Source organism: Thunnus thynnus, chromosome 7 (assembly GCF_963924715.1).
Source record: "Thunnus thynnus chromosome 7, fThuThy2.1, whole genome shotgun sequence".
Classification (NCBI taxonomy): Eukaryota; Metazoa; Chordata; class Actinopteri; order Scombriformes; family Scombridae; genus Thunnus; species Thunnus thynnus.
The window spans coordinates 8,312,261-8,333,868 of record NC_089523.1 but is presented as its reverse complement, the minus strand read 5'-3'; the positions used below and the strand labels follow the sequence as shown (position 1 = coordinate 8,333,868).

Below are 21,608 nucleotides of genomic sequence, written 5' to 3'. Positions count from 1 at the left end.
GTGTTATCAGTAGGAATGATTACAGCAGGTTGTCAATGTTCATATATAACTAACTATTGTTTTAAGACAGACTTGAAAAATTGTGAACCTATCCTTTAACAAACTCAAATCAAACCTAAGACTGACTGTGTTTACATGCACACTAGTGTCCTGGTTACAGTATGATCAGGTATTTCATGTGAACATCATATTCTGGTTTCAGAAACCTGGATAAGAATTTATCCTCGTTTTGTGAAACTATGATATGCTAGCTAGAATACTCTGATATACTGAGATACTGAGGCATGTAAACGCCTCGTCCAGGTTTCTGATCACTTGCTAAAGCTTACCAATTAACTTATTATATCTCCATGCCACCTTGAGGTTGCTAGGCAACCACCAGAGACCCCAGCAAGTTACGCCGGCAATCAAGAAATCGTCCCACACATAACCCCTACAAAACTACAAATTGTTGATTCTACACCTTGTTTTTTGTGCAGATTAAACAAATAAAGATATACGGTTTAGTTAGTGAGCTTTCGAGGTGATGGTAGGCAGATTTTTTTACTACCTTCAGACAGAGCCAGGCTAGGTGTTTACCGCTAGCTCTTTTATGCTAAGCTAAGCTAGCCCACTACTCCAGCTTTATATTAGACCGACAAATATAGTATCAATCCTCTCTTCCATCTTTTGCCAAGAAAGTGAATAAGTGCATTTCCCAGATTGTTAAAGTATGTCTTTAAAGTCAATATTGCCCTTAATATGTTCCACCCTCTGATGTAACAGGAAGCTTTAAACAAACTCCACAGTTTATGATGGTAATTGGCACATTTGCTTTATTTTGAAAACAGACATTGAAACCATTTTTATTTTTTCATATTTTTTTTTCTCACAAGTTTGAACTCCTTGATAGGTTGAAACTGGACATTGCACTCACTGGAACATAGGAAAAGTATTTTTTGTTTGCTCGTTTGTTTGATTTTTCTTTTTACACTTTTTTTTCTTAACATCAGTGCAAGAGTATGTTTCCAATTCATATAAACTGTCATAACAACACCAAAGACATCAAAAAGAAGCCGCCACACCTCTTAAGTTTTTGTGACTGCGAAAACGTTCCTCTCAGAGGGAGAGTTCCCATCATGCATCTGGTTCAATGGTTCATGCTACTGTTCTCATGTTTGGTTGGCAGAACATAAATCGTCATGTAAGAGCCAGTTACATCAATACTATAGCTGATTTCTACAGTTTATTATATGATCATTCAAATGGCAACAGGTCCTTTACTGTAAATGTGAGTAAACAGAGAGTTTTTAAAAGGGGTGTAAACCAAGCTTGAATGACTCAAGCAGAATAGAGAGAGAGTAATAGTTTTGTCCTCGATGTTGTTTTTGGATGTCGGATAACGCTGCCCAACTGGAAATGTCACACATTTATTTATACATTCTATTCTCCAACCGATGTGTCAGTATATTACCTGTTTGCTGTGTTCTCAATACACTTGTACCGTGTTGAAAACTAGAGTTGCATTTTAAAACCAGCTTGTTTTGTGCGTGCATTTGCAGAGGTACGGATTTTATTTGCAAGATGTGTTTTAAGGAAGTGCATTGCGATGCACATAAAGTACAATGCATTCGCAATGCATTTTAAATGTGTAAAGATCCAGTTGGGAGCACTCATTCCACCACTGATTCACTTATAATAAATAGTGGAGATGTTCCAAATCAAATCTTCCTCCTCACCATCATCAAGGTAACAATCATTTTTCATAGTCATCAACAACATCATCATCACCACCACCACCACCACCACTTCTTCATAGTATTAGCTTGAGCCAAAAAACTTCACGCTGGAAACTCCCCCAACATGAGAAAATCATTGCCACACAAAAAATGACAAACAAATAGAAACGGACTGCCTTCACATTGGGAAGGCAAAGAGCAACCTTTTTAGATTTTTGTTTTGTGTTATTCTTCATACTCTTAATTCTGCTTTCTTCAGGTTAGACTTTGACTTAGTCGTCCTTGGACTCGGTGGCCTCCGCCGCTGCATCTTCCGGGGTGGCCTCCTCTGCTTTAGACTCCTCTGCAGCATCTGGGTGGAAGGAGGGAAGGAGGAAGAGGAGATAAGAAAACATAAAAAGGAAAAGGAGGAAAGTAAGAGGCAAAGGTGGGAGGAAGGGGGACATGATAGATAAAAGGTGGGTTGGAGAGAAGAGAGAAAATTAGCCTGTGGAGAAGACTTTTTACATTGTGAGGTTGGAATAATAAAGCTCTGTCTGGTTCTTCTGAGATACTGAGCATCAAAGGTATCACATGTCAGCTGCTACGTTTGATGTTTTAAATATTTAAATTCAAAAGGTTCTTGGTGAAAGAAAAACAAGCATAAAGTAACATTCAAATTCATACTGTATGAAAATATGAATAACTGTGTATGTAACTGCATGTTGCTCACACCATGTCATCTTCACTAAACCTCAGAGCACGTCAGTCAGAGGATGCAACCTAATGTCTGAAATCCTACATTGACTGTGTAAATAATAAAGGAGAGTGCTCCTAATGGACCCATGAAGCATTTGAACTGACATCACAATGCTAACAGCAGCATCTCGGCCTGTCACATCTGATAATGTGTGATGCCCAGAGTGTCATGCACAGTAATAACATCCTGTGGTGGTTTACTAAGAGGCGAATACTGCTGAATAATGATCCATGATACCTCACTCAACCATTACAAGTTTCAGGTTTGTTGAGTTATGTTGCTCTGGTGTATTAAAAGTGAACTTATTTCTACTCAAACCATTATAATCGTTAAACTGTTATGTAATCAATGTCATCTGAAAAAAATACAGATTAATATTATTTAGGAAAGTTACAGTTAATTTGCATATTGTGTAAAACAAAAATATTTACTTCCCTTTAATACAAATTGCAGCTTTTATCCCAAGTGCAGTCTTTCCACAAAGCCCTCAAAATGACGCTTACCCGCCTGATAGTGTGTGATACTTTAAATTAGAACCCATAGCAAATTTAAACTCAATAAATTTTTAAATCTATTAAAATTGCATAGGCGGAATTGGGTGCGTTTGACTTGGGACCCCGAGGACCCCAATGCATTGGTATTTTTAAAAAGCACTAATTAAAACAGAAACAGAAAACAATGATATGAAGTCATTAGGAACAAACTGATTGACAAGATCATGAAAAATTAGAATGATAAAATAAAGCACCTGTGAGATATGACAAAAAGTAAATCTCTGGGGTCTGCAGGTACCCCAGTCAGTAGGATTAAGGTTAAAAGCTTTATTTTATTGTTTCTAATCAAACCTATTATTCAAGCATGCTGAGAGCAATGATGTCATACACCACAATGATCTCATACTCTTTTAATAGAAAGAGGAGGCATCAAAGGATGACATCATTGCATCGGAGATTGGGGTAATGGAGTGCATGTGTGTGTGTGTGTGTATGCATTAGTGTGTGTATGCGCTAGTGTGTGTGTGTGTATGTGTCAGTGTGTGTGTGTGTGTATGCATTAGTATGTGTGTGTGCGTATGTGTGTGTGTGTGTGTGTGTGTGTGTGTGCGTGTGTGTGTGTGTGATAGAGAGAGAGAGAGAAAGAGCGGGAAAGAGAAAAAGACAGAGAGGCGGGGCGATGATGTCTGCGTTAGTGCTTGCACTAATGTGTGTGTGTGACTTAAGACAGTATGAGTCATAGCAGATCTTCCAGGTAGAAGGTAATTTGCTTGTTAGTCCCTACGACAGACTTGAGAGTGTCTCTACAGTCACTGAACTGTGTGATGCAAATGCAATTTCACCCAATTTGCAGAGGCAAAGTCTGTCATTTCAAGTATTCTGACATCAGTGCCAATTCAGTTATCTACAACGGTGATATTACTGCTTTAGTTTTGTTGAGTAATTTGCAAATAATGATTGCAGATGAGAAATTAAACTCCCAAACTCTGGTGATCTATGTCATGGTCTGCCCATTGATTTGTAAGTCTTCAGTAAACAATGTTAATGAGAACAAGACACATAGTTTACTGTGGAACTAAAAACCAAATATAAAGTAAACCATAAAATGTAAGGAAGCACTGTGACTGGTATCACTTCTAACTTGATCACTATTTCGGATTTTTTTTTTTTTTTTTTTTTTTTGTAATAAAAGACATGACCCAACTTTTTGTCTCAATTTAAAACTTCTCATTACAAATAACAGACATTCCACATGGAGTCCTGCAAGGTTCTGTCCTGGGTCCTCTGCTTTTCAGTCTTTATATGTTACCGTTGTAGGTCATCATCCATAAGCACAGTATTGATTTTCACTGCTATGCAGATGACACCTGGCTCTATATAGCTGTTGGTCCTAATGACCTCAGTCCCCTTTACTCCCTTGAGAGCTGCATCTCTGACATTAATTTATATATATATCATTAAAATTTCCTAAAACTAAATCACATCAAAACCCTTATTGGCCCAAATGAGCAAAGACAAAAAATGTGCCTACAGTTTACAGCACCATTTCAGCACATCACACCACATGTAAAAAAAATCTGGGTTTTAGCGTTAATTAGTGTCTGACCTAACTTTCCAGCTGCATACAGGTTCTATCGCAGCTGCAGAGAAGCTTCTACATGCTTTTATTAGAAGTAGGTTTGACTACTGCAATCCTCTGTTCACAAGTCATTTACAGCTCATACAGGATGCTGCTGCCAGTTTTAACTGGAACAAAGAAAATAGCTCACATCACTCATTTTCTAAAGTCCCTGCTCTCTATAGTTTTGGACACAAACTGTGAGTTCTCTGAATCTGAGGATAGAGGACAGCAACAATGAGTTTAGCTGTTATCACTACCCCACTGCCATTTTCTTATTATGTACACTACTATTCAGTCTAAGCAGATTACAATTATTAAGATGATGATAATGGAATTGGTTATGGTCATGTTTGAATCTTTTTGTGTCTTTTCTTTTTTAAGTTCATTATTTTATTTACACCCCCTTTTTAAAATGTATTTTAATATTTTACCTGTTATTTAAATTGTGAAGCACTGAGATGCATTTCATGTATGAAAGGTGCTATATAAATAAAGTTAATCATTATTATGTATAATTACTATTATGCAGTTGAAGCCAGGCACTAGACTTTCTGTGGTGGAGAATCTGGATCATACCCAAGCTAGCTCATGAATTATTTAACTGGATCACAGTACCTGGTGTCCTTGTGTATAAAACTCCATTCTGTGCGCTGACAAACCATAAGCAAGTGACTTCAGCATAAGTTATAAATATTCATTTGTTCTCTGAGTAAGTTCAGTTTGTAAAGCAGATTGTGACCCAGCAGTGGGTTCTTAATTAGCAGTTCTTTGTCAAGTAGTGTTTGTTTGTGACAGACTTCCCTGGTGCGGATCGTGACCAGTAGGGATCATTAATCATTCATTTAAATCAGAGCACCTGTTATCCCTGCGCTGCTCCATGCAGGCCAGCTATCCCATCGAGGTGGTAACTATGACAACAGAGAGACAGTGCTGCCTAGGTGACCTAGTTTTGGTGTAGTTCTCCAGTTGGAGTGTGTGTGCGTGTGTGTGTGTGTGTGTTTGTGTGTGCGTGCGTTTCCCACCTCGCACCCCCACTTATTCCAGACTGAGCATGCTCCATTAACTACCTGTCTGACCCAGTCTGAGAGTCCTTGGACCAGAAATATGAGTTCATGTCAAGTATATGTCAGGAGAGTGTGTTGTATCAATGTTATAATGTAATTTCATGGTCTTCCAGTTTCTTCTCAGGTACAAGTTTCTGCTATAATTGGACGTCAAATGGTGGTTTGCTTTGAAATCTATTAGCTGTTGTTTAAGGTTATCAAATATTTCAACCTGCTGCAATGTGTAAGGATTTAATGGGGTCATCAATTTTCATTTCAATATTTTTTTTAAATTTGAATAAATGATTGTAGCAGCAATGTTCATATGTTGGTCCTGATATCATGAAAGTCTTTAGTTCATGAATCCATCTGAGATAAATCTTTGTAACTCACAAAACATGAAACATTGCGTTTTCACAGTACCTCTGAGATATGACCATTCCCAAGATAATACTGACACATTGTACAACATTGTTGACTGGTGCTAATCATCTGCAACCCTGTGTTTCAGTTCCAGTCTCCACCTCATCAGTATGGATCTTGCAGAGTCTCAGATACAAAGCTGCCTAATCAAATATTGAGCTGCATTTCTGTGTTAACCAGTGAATGGTGGAGCACTGCCAAAGATCTTAAAATCCCAAAGACTCGACAAGCAGTTATTTCCTGTGGTGCCTGCCAAGCAGACTACAGGAAAGCTCACCTATTCACCTATAGTTCTTTATTGTAAGTAATTGCTTTTTGATTGCTGACAGTGTCTTGAATTATTTTTGTCTCTGAACTCAGTGCCCTCAGAAACATGTGCAACTAAGTGTTTCGTTGATAGAGAACCTGCTTGAAGGCACTTGTTCAAATCCAAGTAAGCTTATTTCATTTGGCATGTAATGGGTTTAATTTTCATATGAATCCTGCTGCAATGAATGCCAGTTATGAGGCCCCAACAATCTGCATACCTTGTTTATCTTTTGTTTGGTTAGGCTCCTCCTTCTCAGCTGTCGGGCTGACAGCAGCAGGCACATCGGCTTGTCTGGCCTCCTCATTTTTCTCTTCACTCTTCTCCTCCTCCTTCTTCTCCTCAGCTGTGGCTGTGGTGGGACTCTTGGCTGCCACCACTGGGGCCTCCTCCTCTTTGGGCTTCTCCTCAGCTTTCTCCTCTGCCTTTGGCTCCTCTTTCTGGGGCTCAGAGGGCGCTGTGGCGGCCGTAGGAGAGGCAGCAGTGGGTGCTGCTGCTACAGGAGACGTTGCTGCGCCTGCAGGAGAGGCAGCGGCAGCTGCCGGAGAGTTATCTGGCTTGTCTGCCACTGGGCTTTTGGCTTGGCTCGTTTCCTCCTCCTTCTTAGCCTCCTCTTCTGCAGCTTCCTCCTCCTTTGCAGGTGCCTCCTCTCCCTCCGCTTTCTTTGCTTCCTCTCCTCCCTCTGTTGCCTCTTCTGCAGCAGCAGGGCTGTCTCCCTCCTTCTCTTCCTCTCCGTCTTTCATCTTTTTCCGAGTTATGTGTCCACGGAAGCTGGCCTGTATTTTGGTGGCAGCCTTGTGGGCCTTGTCCTCAGGTTTGTTGGTGGTTCCATCTTGTTCAATCTTCTGATCCGCCTCCTCATTCTTCTCCACCTGGTAGCCAAAAGAAAGTGGTGTGTTAACTGTAAGCCATGGTAAAGGTTCACTGGTAGCCAGTATGGAAATGTACAGTTGTTTTGCTATAATCTATCAAAGTATTCCACTACTGTAGTGGAATGTAGCTCGAGAATGATCATCCCAAGATCTCATGCTGGCATATTTTATTTGAGCCTACAATCCTATGAAGGAAAAAGGTACATTACAACTTGTGATGAGTTGAAAGGTCAGAAGTGAGAGAAAGACAAAAGTATATGCTATGAGAGGGAGTGTGTTAGTTAACTTATGAGTTTATTTATAACTCTTACTGGAGAATTATAGGCTGGGGCAAGTCAGGTTAGGGTTTCAGGACTGGTTTAGAATTGAGTAGAAGTGTAGGATTGGATGAGGAACAGGGTTAGGGATAGGACAGTACACAATGAAATATTGAAAGGGGGTCCATGATATTACCTTTGGTAACTGGATCCATAGCTGTCCATCAAATAGTGGGTTGTGCTATATGAGTCATATAAATCTAATGAAAAGAAATCAAATCAAATAAAGGAATGAATGATGAGCACTGAAAGTGGCAAACAAAATGAATCAGTACAATCAAAATGAATAAGCAAACAAATCAAGGTAAAATATTCTCTAACCAAGGTTCAACCAATTAAAAACTTTAAATGTGCACCTTAAATAAATGTGTATAAGCAACATGAAGCAAACACAAATTGTCAAAGAGCATGCAGGCAGTGCAGCATCAGTTAGGCCAAAATGATAAAGATGTGAGAAAACTGCAGAGTCGGAATGGTTTTGTATTGGTGTCAGTCCTTCCAGGTATCAGGGCTTTGTAGGGAACCAGTGATTGGTTTGACAAAAGAATTAATCTATGGCATTTTATGCGCTGGAGAGGGGAGATTTAGTGCCATTGTGAAACATGAGAATCAGGGAATAACAGATGCGTCTGTGGGTCAATTCTCTCCACATAATGAATTGAACACATTGGGATTTGGGACACAACAAATGACTCTAGGCATTTATTGTGGTTTTTCAATCCAGGCATGAGGTTGATATTGTCCTCTTGATAATTGTGCTGAAATAGATTTATTGAATAATTAAACTTCAAGGTAGAGCCTCTTCATGGCATCCATTAATGTTCTCTGCATTCTCTGCCAATGATTTATCAAAATTGTTAGCACAGAAATGTAAGCATTCAAAAATTGAAGCGCTTTCTCCAAAATAATGAGCCAATCTCAATTCTCTAGGTACAGTAGCTTTCTACGGCTCCATCTCTGGCTGCTAGGGAACGGGCTGCCTGCTAGATTCTCCTCAGCATTCACTGCCATACCCCTCCCAACCATCAAAGGTTACCTTGACAACCAGAGTGCTAACTCATCACAGCGCTGTCTGCTGGTTGGTGCTATGAAAGACTATATGTCACCCTGATTGGCAGTGCACCTGACCCCTCAGGGGAGCGGGCCAATAGGAACTCGTAAATCAGGCGGTGCAATCGGCATGGCTAAGGAGGGGTTGTGTGTGATGTAGCAGCAGGGTGCGGTGCGGGGCCAGTGGGGGGCTGGAGGGGTTGAATGTGTGTGTGTGTGTGTGTGTGTGTCTGTATTAATACTGGTGGTCTGTGTCACCAACCGAGCAGTGGTATCTTCTTTAAGGTCAGTGAACGTGAATGAAAATCGAGATGTGACTTGGGAGCTACATCCATCAGTCTATTTCCCGATTCCCTCTGTCTCTAATAGTGTCATTATATTGGATACAGGGTTTGACTTGGACAGCTGCCTGAGTGAGGTATCACATCTGTGTGACATGATTTAAGAGCCAGAGGCCCTAAACCAACATGTCTTCTTCAGGGTCAGTGTGTCAGTCCAATATTGCAGCAGCGAGGCCAAGGTGCAGCTGTGTTGGTATATTCACCTCCTCCACCTTTATTCACATGCTCTCCCCAGGGTTCAGGGTGTAAATCCTGCCTTAGACCTTCCTGCATTTCTAATATATACCATCTTCTCAAGCAATTTTGTGCCATGTAATGAAAAAAAACCAACATGCTACGGTTGGCTAGAGAGGCTAGAGTTGATTTTCAGGGGCTTCACACTACTCCTCAAATATAGTGATTTATGTTTAAAACCTGAACTAGAGCTGTTTACTTAACGATTAGCTATTAAGTGAGGATATAAAGTTTAGCAAATGTCCTACTATTAGAACAGATAGAGACAGACAAAGCACCACTGACACACCCTCTGCTCTTAATAATATGCAGTGTCTCTGGTGACTTATTGGGCTTTTATTATGTCTGATCTCATGGGTGCTTACAATTGCCAAAATTTGACCCAAGCACTTAACTCTAAATAGAATTACTTACTGGCTGCAAAGAGTGATTCAGACAGAGAGAGAAAGAGAAAGCGATGGATGAGGGTGTTTGGGAATATGGGGGTATGACATCATTATTGGAACGGAGGGGATGTCATTTACTTTAGAGATTAGGGTGTGTGAGTGCAAATGTAATAAAATACCAGCAGAGTGCCAAGTGATCTCATATCAGTGTATGAAGTCGAGGGAAGAAAATCACCATCATGGTTTGACCACAATTGTAGCATCATCATTTGCATTAGTGATATTTGTCCGTGCGTCCCTTCAAAAATGCTGTGCTGTGATTTTTTGACTGATATAGTTTGTTTCCATGGACCATAAGATTCATCGCTGAGGTACTTTTACCTGTAAAATCAAACTTATTATGTTGTAATATACAATCTACCAGTGGTTAATAGCTGCAACACATGAAAAACTTGTGTATTATCTAAACAGAAACATCACTGAAAATCTGTTAAGGAAGGCTGACTGTTAATTGAACCCTGGTCACGTCCCCTCCTGCAGGCGCTATTCCACTTGGTGTCTGTGCGGCACACATTTTCATTCATAAATACAGCAGCACCTCCCAAAGGTACAGCGCACCACAAGGTACACTCCCTTTAAGTCTTCACACTAAGACTCCATGACCGTTTAAACTCTTCCCTGATTAATTTGCAGTGAGACAACATATTTGCATTATCAGGTTAATCAAATGACTTTTTACAATTAGCCTGCAGTGCTTCCTCTTTAAACACGTTCTTTTCTGGTTGCCATAGATACACTGTGTTAACTACTAAAAGCAGTTTTTTTTTATTATCTGGCAAAAAGTAGAACATTTGCAATATAAAGTGCTGTATGGCTGGATTTTCCTTGTTTGATTGTGAAACAAATTAAGCAATCTGCCTGCAATTATAATAGCTGTAATGTAGGGACATTAAATGCTTGCTGTAGGTTGCATTGACATGCAGCTCACCTTTACTGTACTATATGTGGGTGACAAATAATGCCACCTTCATGTTTAGAATCTAAATGTACAAAAGCTCACAGGTTCATTTATCTAAACAATGAAGTGCCATTCACATCCTGTCCTGTCTGTAAAGGTAATAAATGACTGTGCTAAAGTGTGTTTAGTAGCCTACATTATCTGACGGTTGGATGTGTCTATTATAGCTTTGCCTATCAGCTGCAGTCTGTTCTCTCTCCCTGTCTGTCCTTGGGTGGGCACCGGCTGTCGTGAGAACCACACCCCAGAGTCAATGGCTTTACCGACAGATCCATAATACACACACATACCATCCCCCAATGGTGACACACAGTAACAATCCGCCACCTTCCCACTGCCTCATCGCCAGTGCCATTAGGGACTTGTTTCAGGAGTGGGGGGAGGTGGAGAAATGAGGGAAGACACGGCGGAGCGGTGGGGTTAGTTGAATTACCACACAACCACAGCTCATGCTAATGCACGCATCAAACGGGCATATGATCGTGATTTTTTTTTTTTTTTTTGAAATTCTGATCCATTCAAGCGGGAGACTCCCTTTTCACCTCGCTGCTCCGCCCCGCTTTGGATCGAATGCAGTGCCGCTAGCAAGAGGGGAGAGAAATATTAAAGGTAATATTTGCATTTATAATGGTGGAGTTAGAGAACGTGGCTTTGCAGAGGCCCCTCTTATCACGAACCCAACAGGTGCAGCCGCTGAATTTATTTTATGTAGTTCACTTTAATGTGTAATTATTGGAGATTTGTGTGTATTAAACCAAATTTTGTAAGTAATAAAATCTCATTTAAATAAAAAGGAAAAACTAATGAAGCATTTGTCACATTACCACTGTTCCCAAGCAGGCGGAGGGATAGGCTAATATTAGCCATCCTGCTGGCGGCACACATACTTCCTGCAATGACACCTCTCTCCTGAAAATCCCAGCATGATTTCAATGGCCGTCTGCTTTTCTGCAGGATCCATCCAGACACCAAAGAGCAAAGACTGGCTGCTGTCTGCAATTGCTTCTCCTTCTTTCTCTTTGTCGCCTTTCCCTCTCTTTCTCACTGAGCAAACTGCTACCCACTCATTCTCTCTCTTTCTCTCCCTCTCTCCCTCACACACACACACATACAGATAGACTCAGCGGAGCACCACACCCTTTTAGCCAGCTATCTCCTGCAGATGAGGAGAGGGGGGCTCAGGTGGTGACTGCCACAGCCCCCGCTCGCCATCTCCCTCTCCCCCTCTCTCTCTCTCTCTCTCTCTCTCTATCTCTCTCCATCCTTTGACGGTGAATAAATGAGCAATGTTAAAGGATGCACTGTTTCTTTTTACGACGGCCCGGGAAAAGATGCTCCGCAGCAACTAATAAGCAGCCATATGCCAACATCATTACATCCTCTGGAGCAGCCTTTAATTCAATTACACCGGCTCTCTGTCTGAACAAAGGCTCCGCAATCGCCACTGATCTCATAGGGGCCAGGGATGAGGATGGGGAGAGGGAGAGGGGCTGGAGGAAAAGGGCTGGGGTTGAGGGGTGTTGCGTGAAGCATGAACAGGAACTGGAAATGAGGGCTGTGGCTGATGCTTTGGCTGGAGCCGGCTCTGAGGAAAGGGCATTGAGTGCAAGTGGAGCCACAATATGAGAGGAGATCATTTGGTTTTAAGGTAGCTGACTGGGTCTTGGCTTTGGAGTTTGGTTTAGAATGATTTAACTAAATGCTAAAAGTGGAGGTGGTGCTAGGCAGGACAAGACAGGCAGGTATGGTCCTGATGCTAGGATGAGAGGTAGAGATGGAGTTGGGGCGGCGCTGGAAAAGAGCAGATATGGGTGGGATTTGATAAGTTGTGGTTCATGATGAAATTCTTTTAGTAGGCCTGGTGGTGGTGGAACACCTGAGCTTAATAAGAACCTGGGCCTGAGAACTTGATCCTTTTTGTTTCCCCAAAGACAAGCAGCACGCTCTGTGGTTGAAGCTTAAGTTGAATTTTGCTCTAAAACTGAAGATAAAGCTAAAGCTGGGGCTACCAAGGAGACTTAAATTAAGCAATAGCAGCCACTCCCATAGTGAACATGTTGCAACAGCACTTAACACTCCACAGTGGCAGGACCCACAGCAGTATTGCCATGTTATAAAGCAGAAAACCATGCTCTTTGCTCATCCATCCATTAAGACCACAGAGTCTGTCTGGATTAATTTATGCCTCTGCTCCTCAAAAGCAGGAACAGGAGGATAAGTGCTCCTAGGCCGGGGGGATATTTTTCCCTGTGGTGAGACACACATGCTCGAGGCAGCGATGGCGTTCTGTGGGAAAAGCTTGCCGAAAAGCCGGTGCCTCACCCACATGGCTGCAGTGTGCAGCACACTGGCGTCTATTCCTTCATGTTTCCCCCCTCCTTTGATTTTTCTCACCTTCGCGCCTGCTCACCTCCTCATCCCTCGTTCTGTCACCACCACATTTCCTCAGAGTTTTCCTGCCCCCATCCACTTTCATTCCCTTTTCTGCTTTGCTGCATGCCTGCCTCTCCCTACCTTCCCCCATACCTTGCAAACCTCCCTCTCCGTCTAAATCCTTTTTTTTTTTTAAACCTGCCCCTCTACCTCTCTGCCATCAGGTTCCCTTCCACCCTTGCTCCTTCGCTCTCTACCTCCTCTCTATGCATCTTTACTGGTGCGTATCTGCCTCCATGTGCACCAGCTACACTCCACACCCTGCTGTTCGTTCTCTCCCCGCCTGCCTCTCTGCTTCCTGCTCTTCCCCGCATGCCTCTCAACTGGCGAGCCTCGCTTGCTTTCTCTCGGCCTCTTTCTCTCTCCTCCCTGTCAGAGCTAATATGACTCATCCAGGCTGACATTTAAGAAGCAATCAAGTGCCATCGGAATCCAGCATGTTATGAGTCCGATAAAATCATAATCAGTTTGAGATAGCAGCAGGAAACCAGCCTTGATCACACACAAAACTACCACGATAGCTGCTGAAATACAACAGAGGGAAGCACAGGAAGCAGTGGCACCTTCTCTTCCACTGTCCAGACCCACCCGTTTCCATGCAACACCTTTTTTTTTTTTTAAATTCCCTGCAACTGAGAATAGACATGGGTTATTACAAACTACCCAACACCACCCTTTCACACCCTTTAAATGAGTGCACACTTCATTGTACCCTCCATTGACAGCATCCACTTATAAAGCTGGAGGGCTATGATAATCCATTTAGACTCATTTATTCCCATTGTATTCCCCCGAGGCCACTGACATGATGGTGCTGCTCACTCAATCCGTACCCCACCCTTTTTTTCCTCACTGTGGAAATTTACTTTCCCATGTCACCCATTTCTGCTCAAGATAACGCAAATACAAAAGATATTAAGACTCCTGTTTAAGGCATCAATTAAGAGCACATTAAAGGTTGCACTAATTAATATGAACAATGGTAGATTATGCCGAGTTCAGTAGAGCTCCTGAATAAATGATGGAGTATTTCAGCTACGACAATATCAGAATACAGAACCTATCAAGTGTCTTTCAATAATCTTTCACTTTTTACAAGTGCATGATCAATAGGAGGGAATGCCCGGCTCCTCAAGATCGAGTTACAGTCTTGTGCCTCTCTGCAAGTACAGTGTGAGGTCTGAGAGGCATTGTGGCAACATCCATTCATGCAGGATAATCACATTAACTAGGCGTGTCTGGGCTCTGTGGATAGACTTCTATAAGACAAGCCGGGCCCCAAGTCAAAAGAAAATTACACCAACATTTTCTCTAATCTCTCCTCAAGCACCCTGATCTGACTTACAAAGCAACACTCACAAAGTTCAGAGTTGAGAAGCATCATTTAGTCACATGAAAGAGCTGAAATATGGATAAAGCAAATCAGAGCAGTTTACCGGTTTGGTTCTTCTTATGCAGCACAGCATAGTTGTAGTTGTAGTATCCTCCCTTTTTCTGCTCTGCTTCTTTCTTTCCTTTTTTCTCCCTTTCACTTCTTCTCTCTCACCCTCTCTCTCTCGCGCGCTCTCTCTCTCTCTCTCTCTCTCGCTCGCTTTCGTGCACACACACACTCTCTCTCTCTCTCTCTCTCTGTGGCTGTATCAACAGCTAAGCCGCCCAGTGCATTTACTCATCCCAGTTTGCACACACGCGCTCTTCAGTCGGTCTGCCTGGGCGCACCTCTGTCTCTCTCTCTCTTACTCGCTGCCTGACAATGACTACAAGCCCACCCTTTAAACCCCTCCCTTCCCCTCGCTCCCTCCATCCCTCTCTCCTCCCCTCTTCCCTCCACACCATCCCCTTCCTCCTCTTTCTCCTCCTCCTCCTCCTCTTCTCACTCATAGTGATGAACCCCCCCACCTCTTTTAGATCAGCACTCCTCTCTTCTACATCTTCTCACCCTCCTCCTCCTCCTCTCTTTCAGCCTGGCTCCAGCAAAAGCTGCGGCCCCACCCTAAAAAAGCTCTCTCTTAATGACTGACTGGATACCTCCAATTTTTGCTCTCATAGATCTGATTTTGTTTTTGAGTTATTGTTTCTCTCCACTATCCCTCTGTTTTATCTCCTCCCCTCCCAAACATAGGGATGTGTCTTTTTTTTTTGTTGTAAAAAAGAGGCTCACAAATGGAAGTCGCCTCTTCTGCTTGCTCAGGCTTCCTCTCAGACTGTGTGTTATACACTCACTGGATCTCAGATCAGTGTTATGAGCCTGTGAGCTCCACGTCCAAATTGCCACGGCGATGCCAAAAGCATGTTTTCTGGCACTGCCGGGAGCAGCTCTTGCCAGGAGAGACGTGTGAAAGAGAGCAGTGTGTGTGTGTGTGTGTGTGTGTGTGTGTCTGTGCATGCATGCATGCATGCATACACACACACACAGTGCTCTTAGGACACGTCACCCGCACCACCAACCCACCCACCCCCCCACCCCCCATACCCAGCGCTCTCTGTTCTCATGGAAACACCAGCAGATAGACTAGAGGAGTAGAGGAGGAGGAGTGAGTGTGTGAGAGAGAGAGAGGGAGAGAGATGGAGGGAAAGAAAAGGATGAAGGTAGGAGGAGGAAGAAAGAGGGCCGGGTGTGGCAGAAAGGCAAGCTTTCTCCCTCCTTCCCCCATTTTTTCTCCCTCTGTGCCCACATTTGTACACAGTTTGGTTTAATGAACGGGCACAACACATGCATTATCCCCACAACTACATTTATAACCATTACATACAGGCAGGCAGGCGCATGCTCATGCAAACACCCACACTCTGTATTTGTCTTTCATAATACACACACACACACAGACACACTGGGGTGTCAGAAGTGTCCCCACCCCCGCTCTGACACTGGCGAGCACCAGCAGATGCTACAGACACAATGAAGATGGAGGGAGGGATGGAGAACAGGACAGACAGAGGGAAGGAGGGAGGGAAAGCGGGAGGGAGGAGAAAGGCTCCTGAGGGTTTGTGCTTTGCTATTCTTCTCTGTTACAGGATTATTCTACATCCAGTTCACTGAGGGGAAATCATTAACCTGCATCGCTGAGCCACAGCCTTCCCGGTGGTCGCTGCTGCCACACAGCCAAATCTAGCGCTATTACTTGACTGTACTACATCATCACTATGTGTCATCATGTTCTATAACGGACTGTATGACACAATGCACGGTTCTGCTGAGTGCGCATCATCTTTCTCAGCACTCCCCTGCTTTACTTTTACACAACAGTATTGATGCACATTCATACTGTACAGCTGCCAGTTCACAATCCCTTACTGGGCCAGTCCACTGGAATTCTTCTCAAGAGAAATGACTTTTAGTCCAGATTTTTCCCTAAGATCATATTTTTCATATGTTCATGCTAAGGGAGCTTCACATGCAGAGACAGGTAATGAATTAAAGGAGATATTTGGAGAAACAACAACGAGTATGAAAATGATGTGAATCAAAGTCACCAGATAAAAGCTGAACTGACTGGTCAATTAACTGATTAGTCTATGGACAGAATATTAATCAGCAACAATGATAATCAATTGTGGTTTAAGTCATTCACTAGTTCCAGCTTCACAAAATGCTGTTTTTCTTCATCTTCTGATATCTTATTTGAATTTCTAAATATCAGACAATATAAACACGGCAATTTGAGCCCTGGAAAATTATGATGGACATTTTTTGACTGTTTTCTGACAGGTCATAAACCAATGGATTCATCAGTTAATCAAGAATATAATCAGCAGAATAACTGGAAACTGAAAATGATCATTAGTTGTAGCCAGATCTCCACCCAATGAGAGATTTTAGAGTGATGACGGGTTAAGACAACATTATCCACCATCTCCATCAAAACACAAAATGAGGGAATATGCTTTGGAAGAATGTTGTGTTGAATCGTCCACTGAAGTTCCCCAGACTTGCAGAATCTATTCCAAGGAGTATTGAAGCTGCTCTGGAGGCTCACGATGAAACAGTACCTCACTAAGACACTTTGTGTTTGTCACCCATCTGAATATAACTAGCTATTGCATCCTATTTACTTATAGATTGTGATACATTTTGCCAGTTTCAACAAAGCTATTTGCTGCACGTTGATGAAAAGCTTTACAGCGTCAACATTTAAACATCAAGTGGCAAATCACTTCAAATCAAATCCCTACAGTGGGACTTTTGAGTGCCGCTATAAATTCTTTAAGAGAGGAATGCAAAACACAAACACAATAGTAATCTCTTATTATAAATGACTGGGTTTGTCCAAATGAAAATTAAAAATCCAAACACTCAAATCCCTAAGAGCCAAATCAAGCTGAGGGCGGGCGGTGGTGGCTAAAGAAGTAAACAGCAGAGACGGAGAGAGAGTGTGTAGGATGTTCTTCGAAAACAATCCATCTGCTGCATTTGCAGCAGGTTGGCCTGCAGTTTACTGGAAACTGACCCAGCCTAAAGCATCTGCTCCTTATCCTAATGTCTCAGTATGCTAATCTATGTCGTTATTTGACTGTTCTGTTAAGCAGCTGAATCTGCTGCTGTACTGGCCACAGAGATCAATAATGTCACACTGTCTTGCCAGTATTGAGAAACAGTCAAGAGGTATGTTCTGGCAACACTTTAGGTTGCTGCTATTACTGTGATTACAATGTCATTTTCGTGATTACAGTGTAGTTTTCTATTAAACATGATGTCTCCAAAAATGGGACATCCAGTTAACATGTGTGTAATCAGGTTTCTACAGTAATTCTACCCAAAAGACTTTGCCACATCATCAGCTAATGCTGGATTATTTCTTTCTCTTTTCAGTTTATCTGCTTCCTTATGGAGAAATGTTATTTGTCATACTTTTTGTAAACAACTTAAATAAAGCTGTAGCTACTGTATGAGTTGCATATGAAGCATTGCAACTGTGCCTTCTTTGAGGTGGTGAAGAACCCTTTGGAGGATGCAGGTACGGTGCAGACTACAATCATTTTTACTCTGCCATTCATACACTGGTGTTCAGTTCACATTCCTCATATTCTTCATCTGTCTAAGGATGAACTAAGCGAATGCACCTTTGAATACACCCTATTGATAGCTACGTATTGCTTGTTGCATTGTACAACAACAAAGCAGTCTGTCCTTTCAGACTGACTGTGATGAAGCTCCTCATTTGCAGCATTAAAGGTCACTGTATCTGTGAAAGAAAATGAGATTCAAATGCAATCTACCAACTGCATGTTATATGCAGATGTAAAGGTAAAAGCAAAATAGTACTCTATAAGATTTACCATAACTAATGTAATAAAATATTTGTCAATTATATTTGTACTGCATAGGATCTTATCCCTTTTTGCGTAGGAAGAGGACATAGCATTTTACAATAAAATGCTAACGCAAATACAAAAACTCAGGCAGTGAAAAGTAGTGAACACAATACTTGGAACTCACACTGCAGTTCTGCAAGCCTGCTGAAAATGTGTGTTTTTTCTAGTTTTGGGGCATTTTTGTATTTTTGTAAAAAGAGAAACCTGGTATTTCAAACTGCTCTGATATTCTGTACACCAATGACTTTTCTGGAGGGCAAAAATCTTAAAACACTTGTCAAGTTAGATCGTGATCTAACTCACAATTAGTCTGTGATCTGTGGTAAATGGTTAGACACATACATTCCTCCATAGATGTGTATGTTTTAAATAATGTGTGATCTTAAAGGGGTATTATTTTATCTTGCACAATTCAGACTCTTTCAATGACAAACAGTTGCTGAAACATCAAAGATCTTCAACATAAATCACATTGACCTGTAACTGACATAAAGAATTCCCCACAGAAGTTAGCAAACAATGTCATTAGTGCAAAGATCAAACTGCAATGTTGGAAGAAAAGACATGAAAATGCAACACAAAATAAGATAGTATTTCAATGGTGAGACTGAAGTTGAGAAGTCACAGTGTAATAACTGACATGGTACTAGTGTTGTGAGAAGGCCCTGATTACACATCACACTACCCAGATCGTCATGTAACTGCAATGGACGGAAAGTTAACCACAAGTGACCTTTTTGCACAAAACATTATTATTACCTGTTAAGTGAGAGGCACTCATACCTCTTTCATGCTAAGTGGTACATTATGGGTGTTATTACAGCTAAACACCAATACCAATGTGAATATATATATATATGTGTGTGTGTGTGTGTGTGTGTGTGTGTGTGTGTGTGTGTGTGTGTGTGTGTGTGTGTATAAGTGGAAGCTGCCAAAATGTCACACATAAGAAAATGATTCACTGTTAAGGACATTTTATTGAGCATCATTGGAGAGGAACCACAACTGACAATCAATGAGCAGGAATTTGATAAGACCAAATGTCAAAATGAAGACTTGTGTAGCATATAAATTCCCAGTGGTGACAAGGGTGCACCTAGACTCTATCCCAAGCCAGAAGGACCAAGATTATTAAATTATCTGAAATACTCAACTGGCCAAATGGTCAGGAGTACAATAGTATAGAATTAGTCACTTGTGGTGAAATAGTGGGAACAGTATTCATTATTATTATTTGTGCTTTTTTTGCTTATTTTATCATCTATATAATCAAACTTCACTTTTTGTGAAATGTATATTTAATATTCTAGGTAGAAACAGTAGATTCAGTCAATTTGTCCATCAAATTCTGGCTTCGTGTATCAAAACTGCTCCCCCCTCAAAATCCCAGTGCCAGTGCATAGTGGCCATTTCAAGAATAAAGACAGATGTTTTTCGGTCATGTGAATGTAAGTGATTGAGTGCATTGCACAATGTGTCAGTATGCTTCAATGACATCCTTCTTATTCACTCAAGTAGCATTAGTAAGTTTGTCCCTACATCTACAAAGTTTTGAACATTCAGTTTATCCTTCTGTTTCTCACTAGTTCTTTTTCCTCATATTTCTCTCATATGATCTGTGACATCAGAGGACAAAGACCCAGAGGATGAAAATCAAAGCTTTTCCCATCAGCCATAATAAGATAAAAGTGGAGCAGGTGTCCATTCCTGAACTGGGACATATCTGACACAGCTGCACTCACACAAAAAGTCACACAGGTGCTCTTCCATTAGGACCCAATTTACTGAGTCAGGACAAAGTCGATCGATTTCTCCCTCCCCTCCCCCAAACTTTCTGTCAATAGTTTTAGAGACCGAACTTACCCACTTAATTGTGATGAAGCACAAGGAGAAATCAATAATTTGATCAATAATTTTGCAAGTTGGCAATGAGGTGCATCCAAAACTCCATTAGCATAAGAACCTTGCTTTATTAAGTACTTGTACTTCATTGTATTTGCATGCCCAAGCTGGTTGATACCATCTTGATATCTACTGTCTAGTTTCACCAGTTTGTAGTGTTATATCTTGAATCTTTGTGCAGTCTAACCAGTGTATATCATGAAGTAACCACAGTGAACCTGGTGAAAGAGGCCTTGTCCGTTTGTCCACCACACACACAATGTATCAATATCAGATTTTAATGAAACTGAATGGTGCCTAAATTGGTTCTGTTCAAAATCACTCTGAATGGCCAAAGTCTGAAGATATTGCTACTTAACAATCTGTAGATTCATTGGATGGAGGATGAATGAAAGGTTCAGCCATCGCCTGGTTCTGCTGTTTAGGAGACTTTAGTATTTCACTGTTAAGATTTGTTCCAACTGCCAATATTTCCTGGCAATAACAATACCAGACAGCTGAGATACATGTGGATAAACAGGGCAAATCAACACAATTTCATCTGGGGAGGATCGGACCCTCCTCTCTGCTAAGCCCGAGGATATAATTTATGTTGAGATAACAGATATTTTAGAAAAACATCTGTCTTACTGGAGCGTTTAGAAAAGAAAATGCTGAGTAGATCTACATTTGGAACAGTAACTCTGTGAATGTAAATGATGCTATTTGGCAGTAATGATATTGTAACTCTTCAGCCTGGGGACTAGAAACCCTCTCCCCAATGACGTTTGTCCAGAAAATAGAGTCCAGGCAGTCAACTGAGCATTTTCTTTCTTCAATCAATTTTTTATTTTTTTATTTTTTTTTCTGGCTGACATGAGTAAGCTGTTGCCATGGTAATTCAGATGAAGCGGGAATGATAATTGTTTCACCATAGCAGTGTGTGAATTATTAAAACCTAGAGGGCATGAATGAGCTGAATGAGAAATAGAAAAGAAATGAGATAGAATGAGGACTTATCGCTTTCTGTGTGTTTTTCATTGGTATGGTTATTTTTCTCTTTCCATGACTCTTAAGTCTCACAGTTGCATAGATGAGACAGATGCTGCCGCAATTTGTGAGTGAAGCTCCAAGACCCCCGACTGTCCTGTGAGTTTTTAAAGGAATATTCAAGAACGTTCATGAATAGTGGAAGAGATCCATTCATGAATAGTGCAACAGACTAAACAAAGAGTAGAAGAGGAAACGGTGGCCATCTGCTATCAGATTTACCAACAAATTGTCTGTTTGCTTAAGAAGATGCAGCAAGAAGATTTAATGAACAAATGCTGCGTATCGACTCGCTGGAAGCATTTTTGTAAAAAGTCATGTTCATTCCTACACAAATCCAAAACGAATCCACTCATTAACAATTTATT

At 41.4% G+C, this 21,608-nt stretch overlaps 1 protein-coding gene across 1 annotated transcript; it reads right to left on the bottom strand.

Annotated features, from left to right (window-relative positions):
- Positions 1–788: 788 nt before the first annotated feature.
- gap43 (growth associated protein 43) lies at positions 789–14,751 on the bottom strand. The gene is made up of 3 exons (XM_067594142.1): positions 14,433–14,751; positions 6,566–7,217; positions 789–2,070 (listed from the first exon to the last, which is right to left on the bottom strand). Exons 1-3 carry the CDS (start codon positions 14,460–14,462, stop codon positions 1,991–1,993), a joined length of 762 nt encoding a protein of 253 aa, XP_067450243.1. The 5' UTR covers positions 14,463–14,751; the 3' UTR covers positions 789–1,990.
- Between the last annotated feature and the right edge of the window lie 6,857 nt (positions 14,752–21,608).

Coding starts and splice junctions, on each gene's coding strand:
- gap43 (XM_067594142.1), bottom strand. CDS start 14,462: ATGCTGTGCTGCATAAGAAGAACCAAACCG. Junction 7,218..14,432: donor GCATAAGAAGAACCAAACCG/GTAAACTGCTCT, acceptor TTTGGCTACCAG/GTGGAGAAGAATGAGGAGGC. Junction 2,071..6,565: donor CCAAACAAAAGATAAACAAG/GTATGCAGATTG, acceptor CCTTCCACCCAG/ATGCTGCAGAGGAGTCTAAA.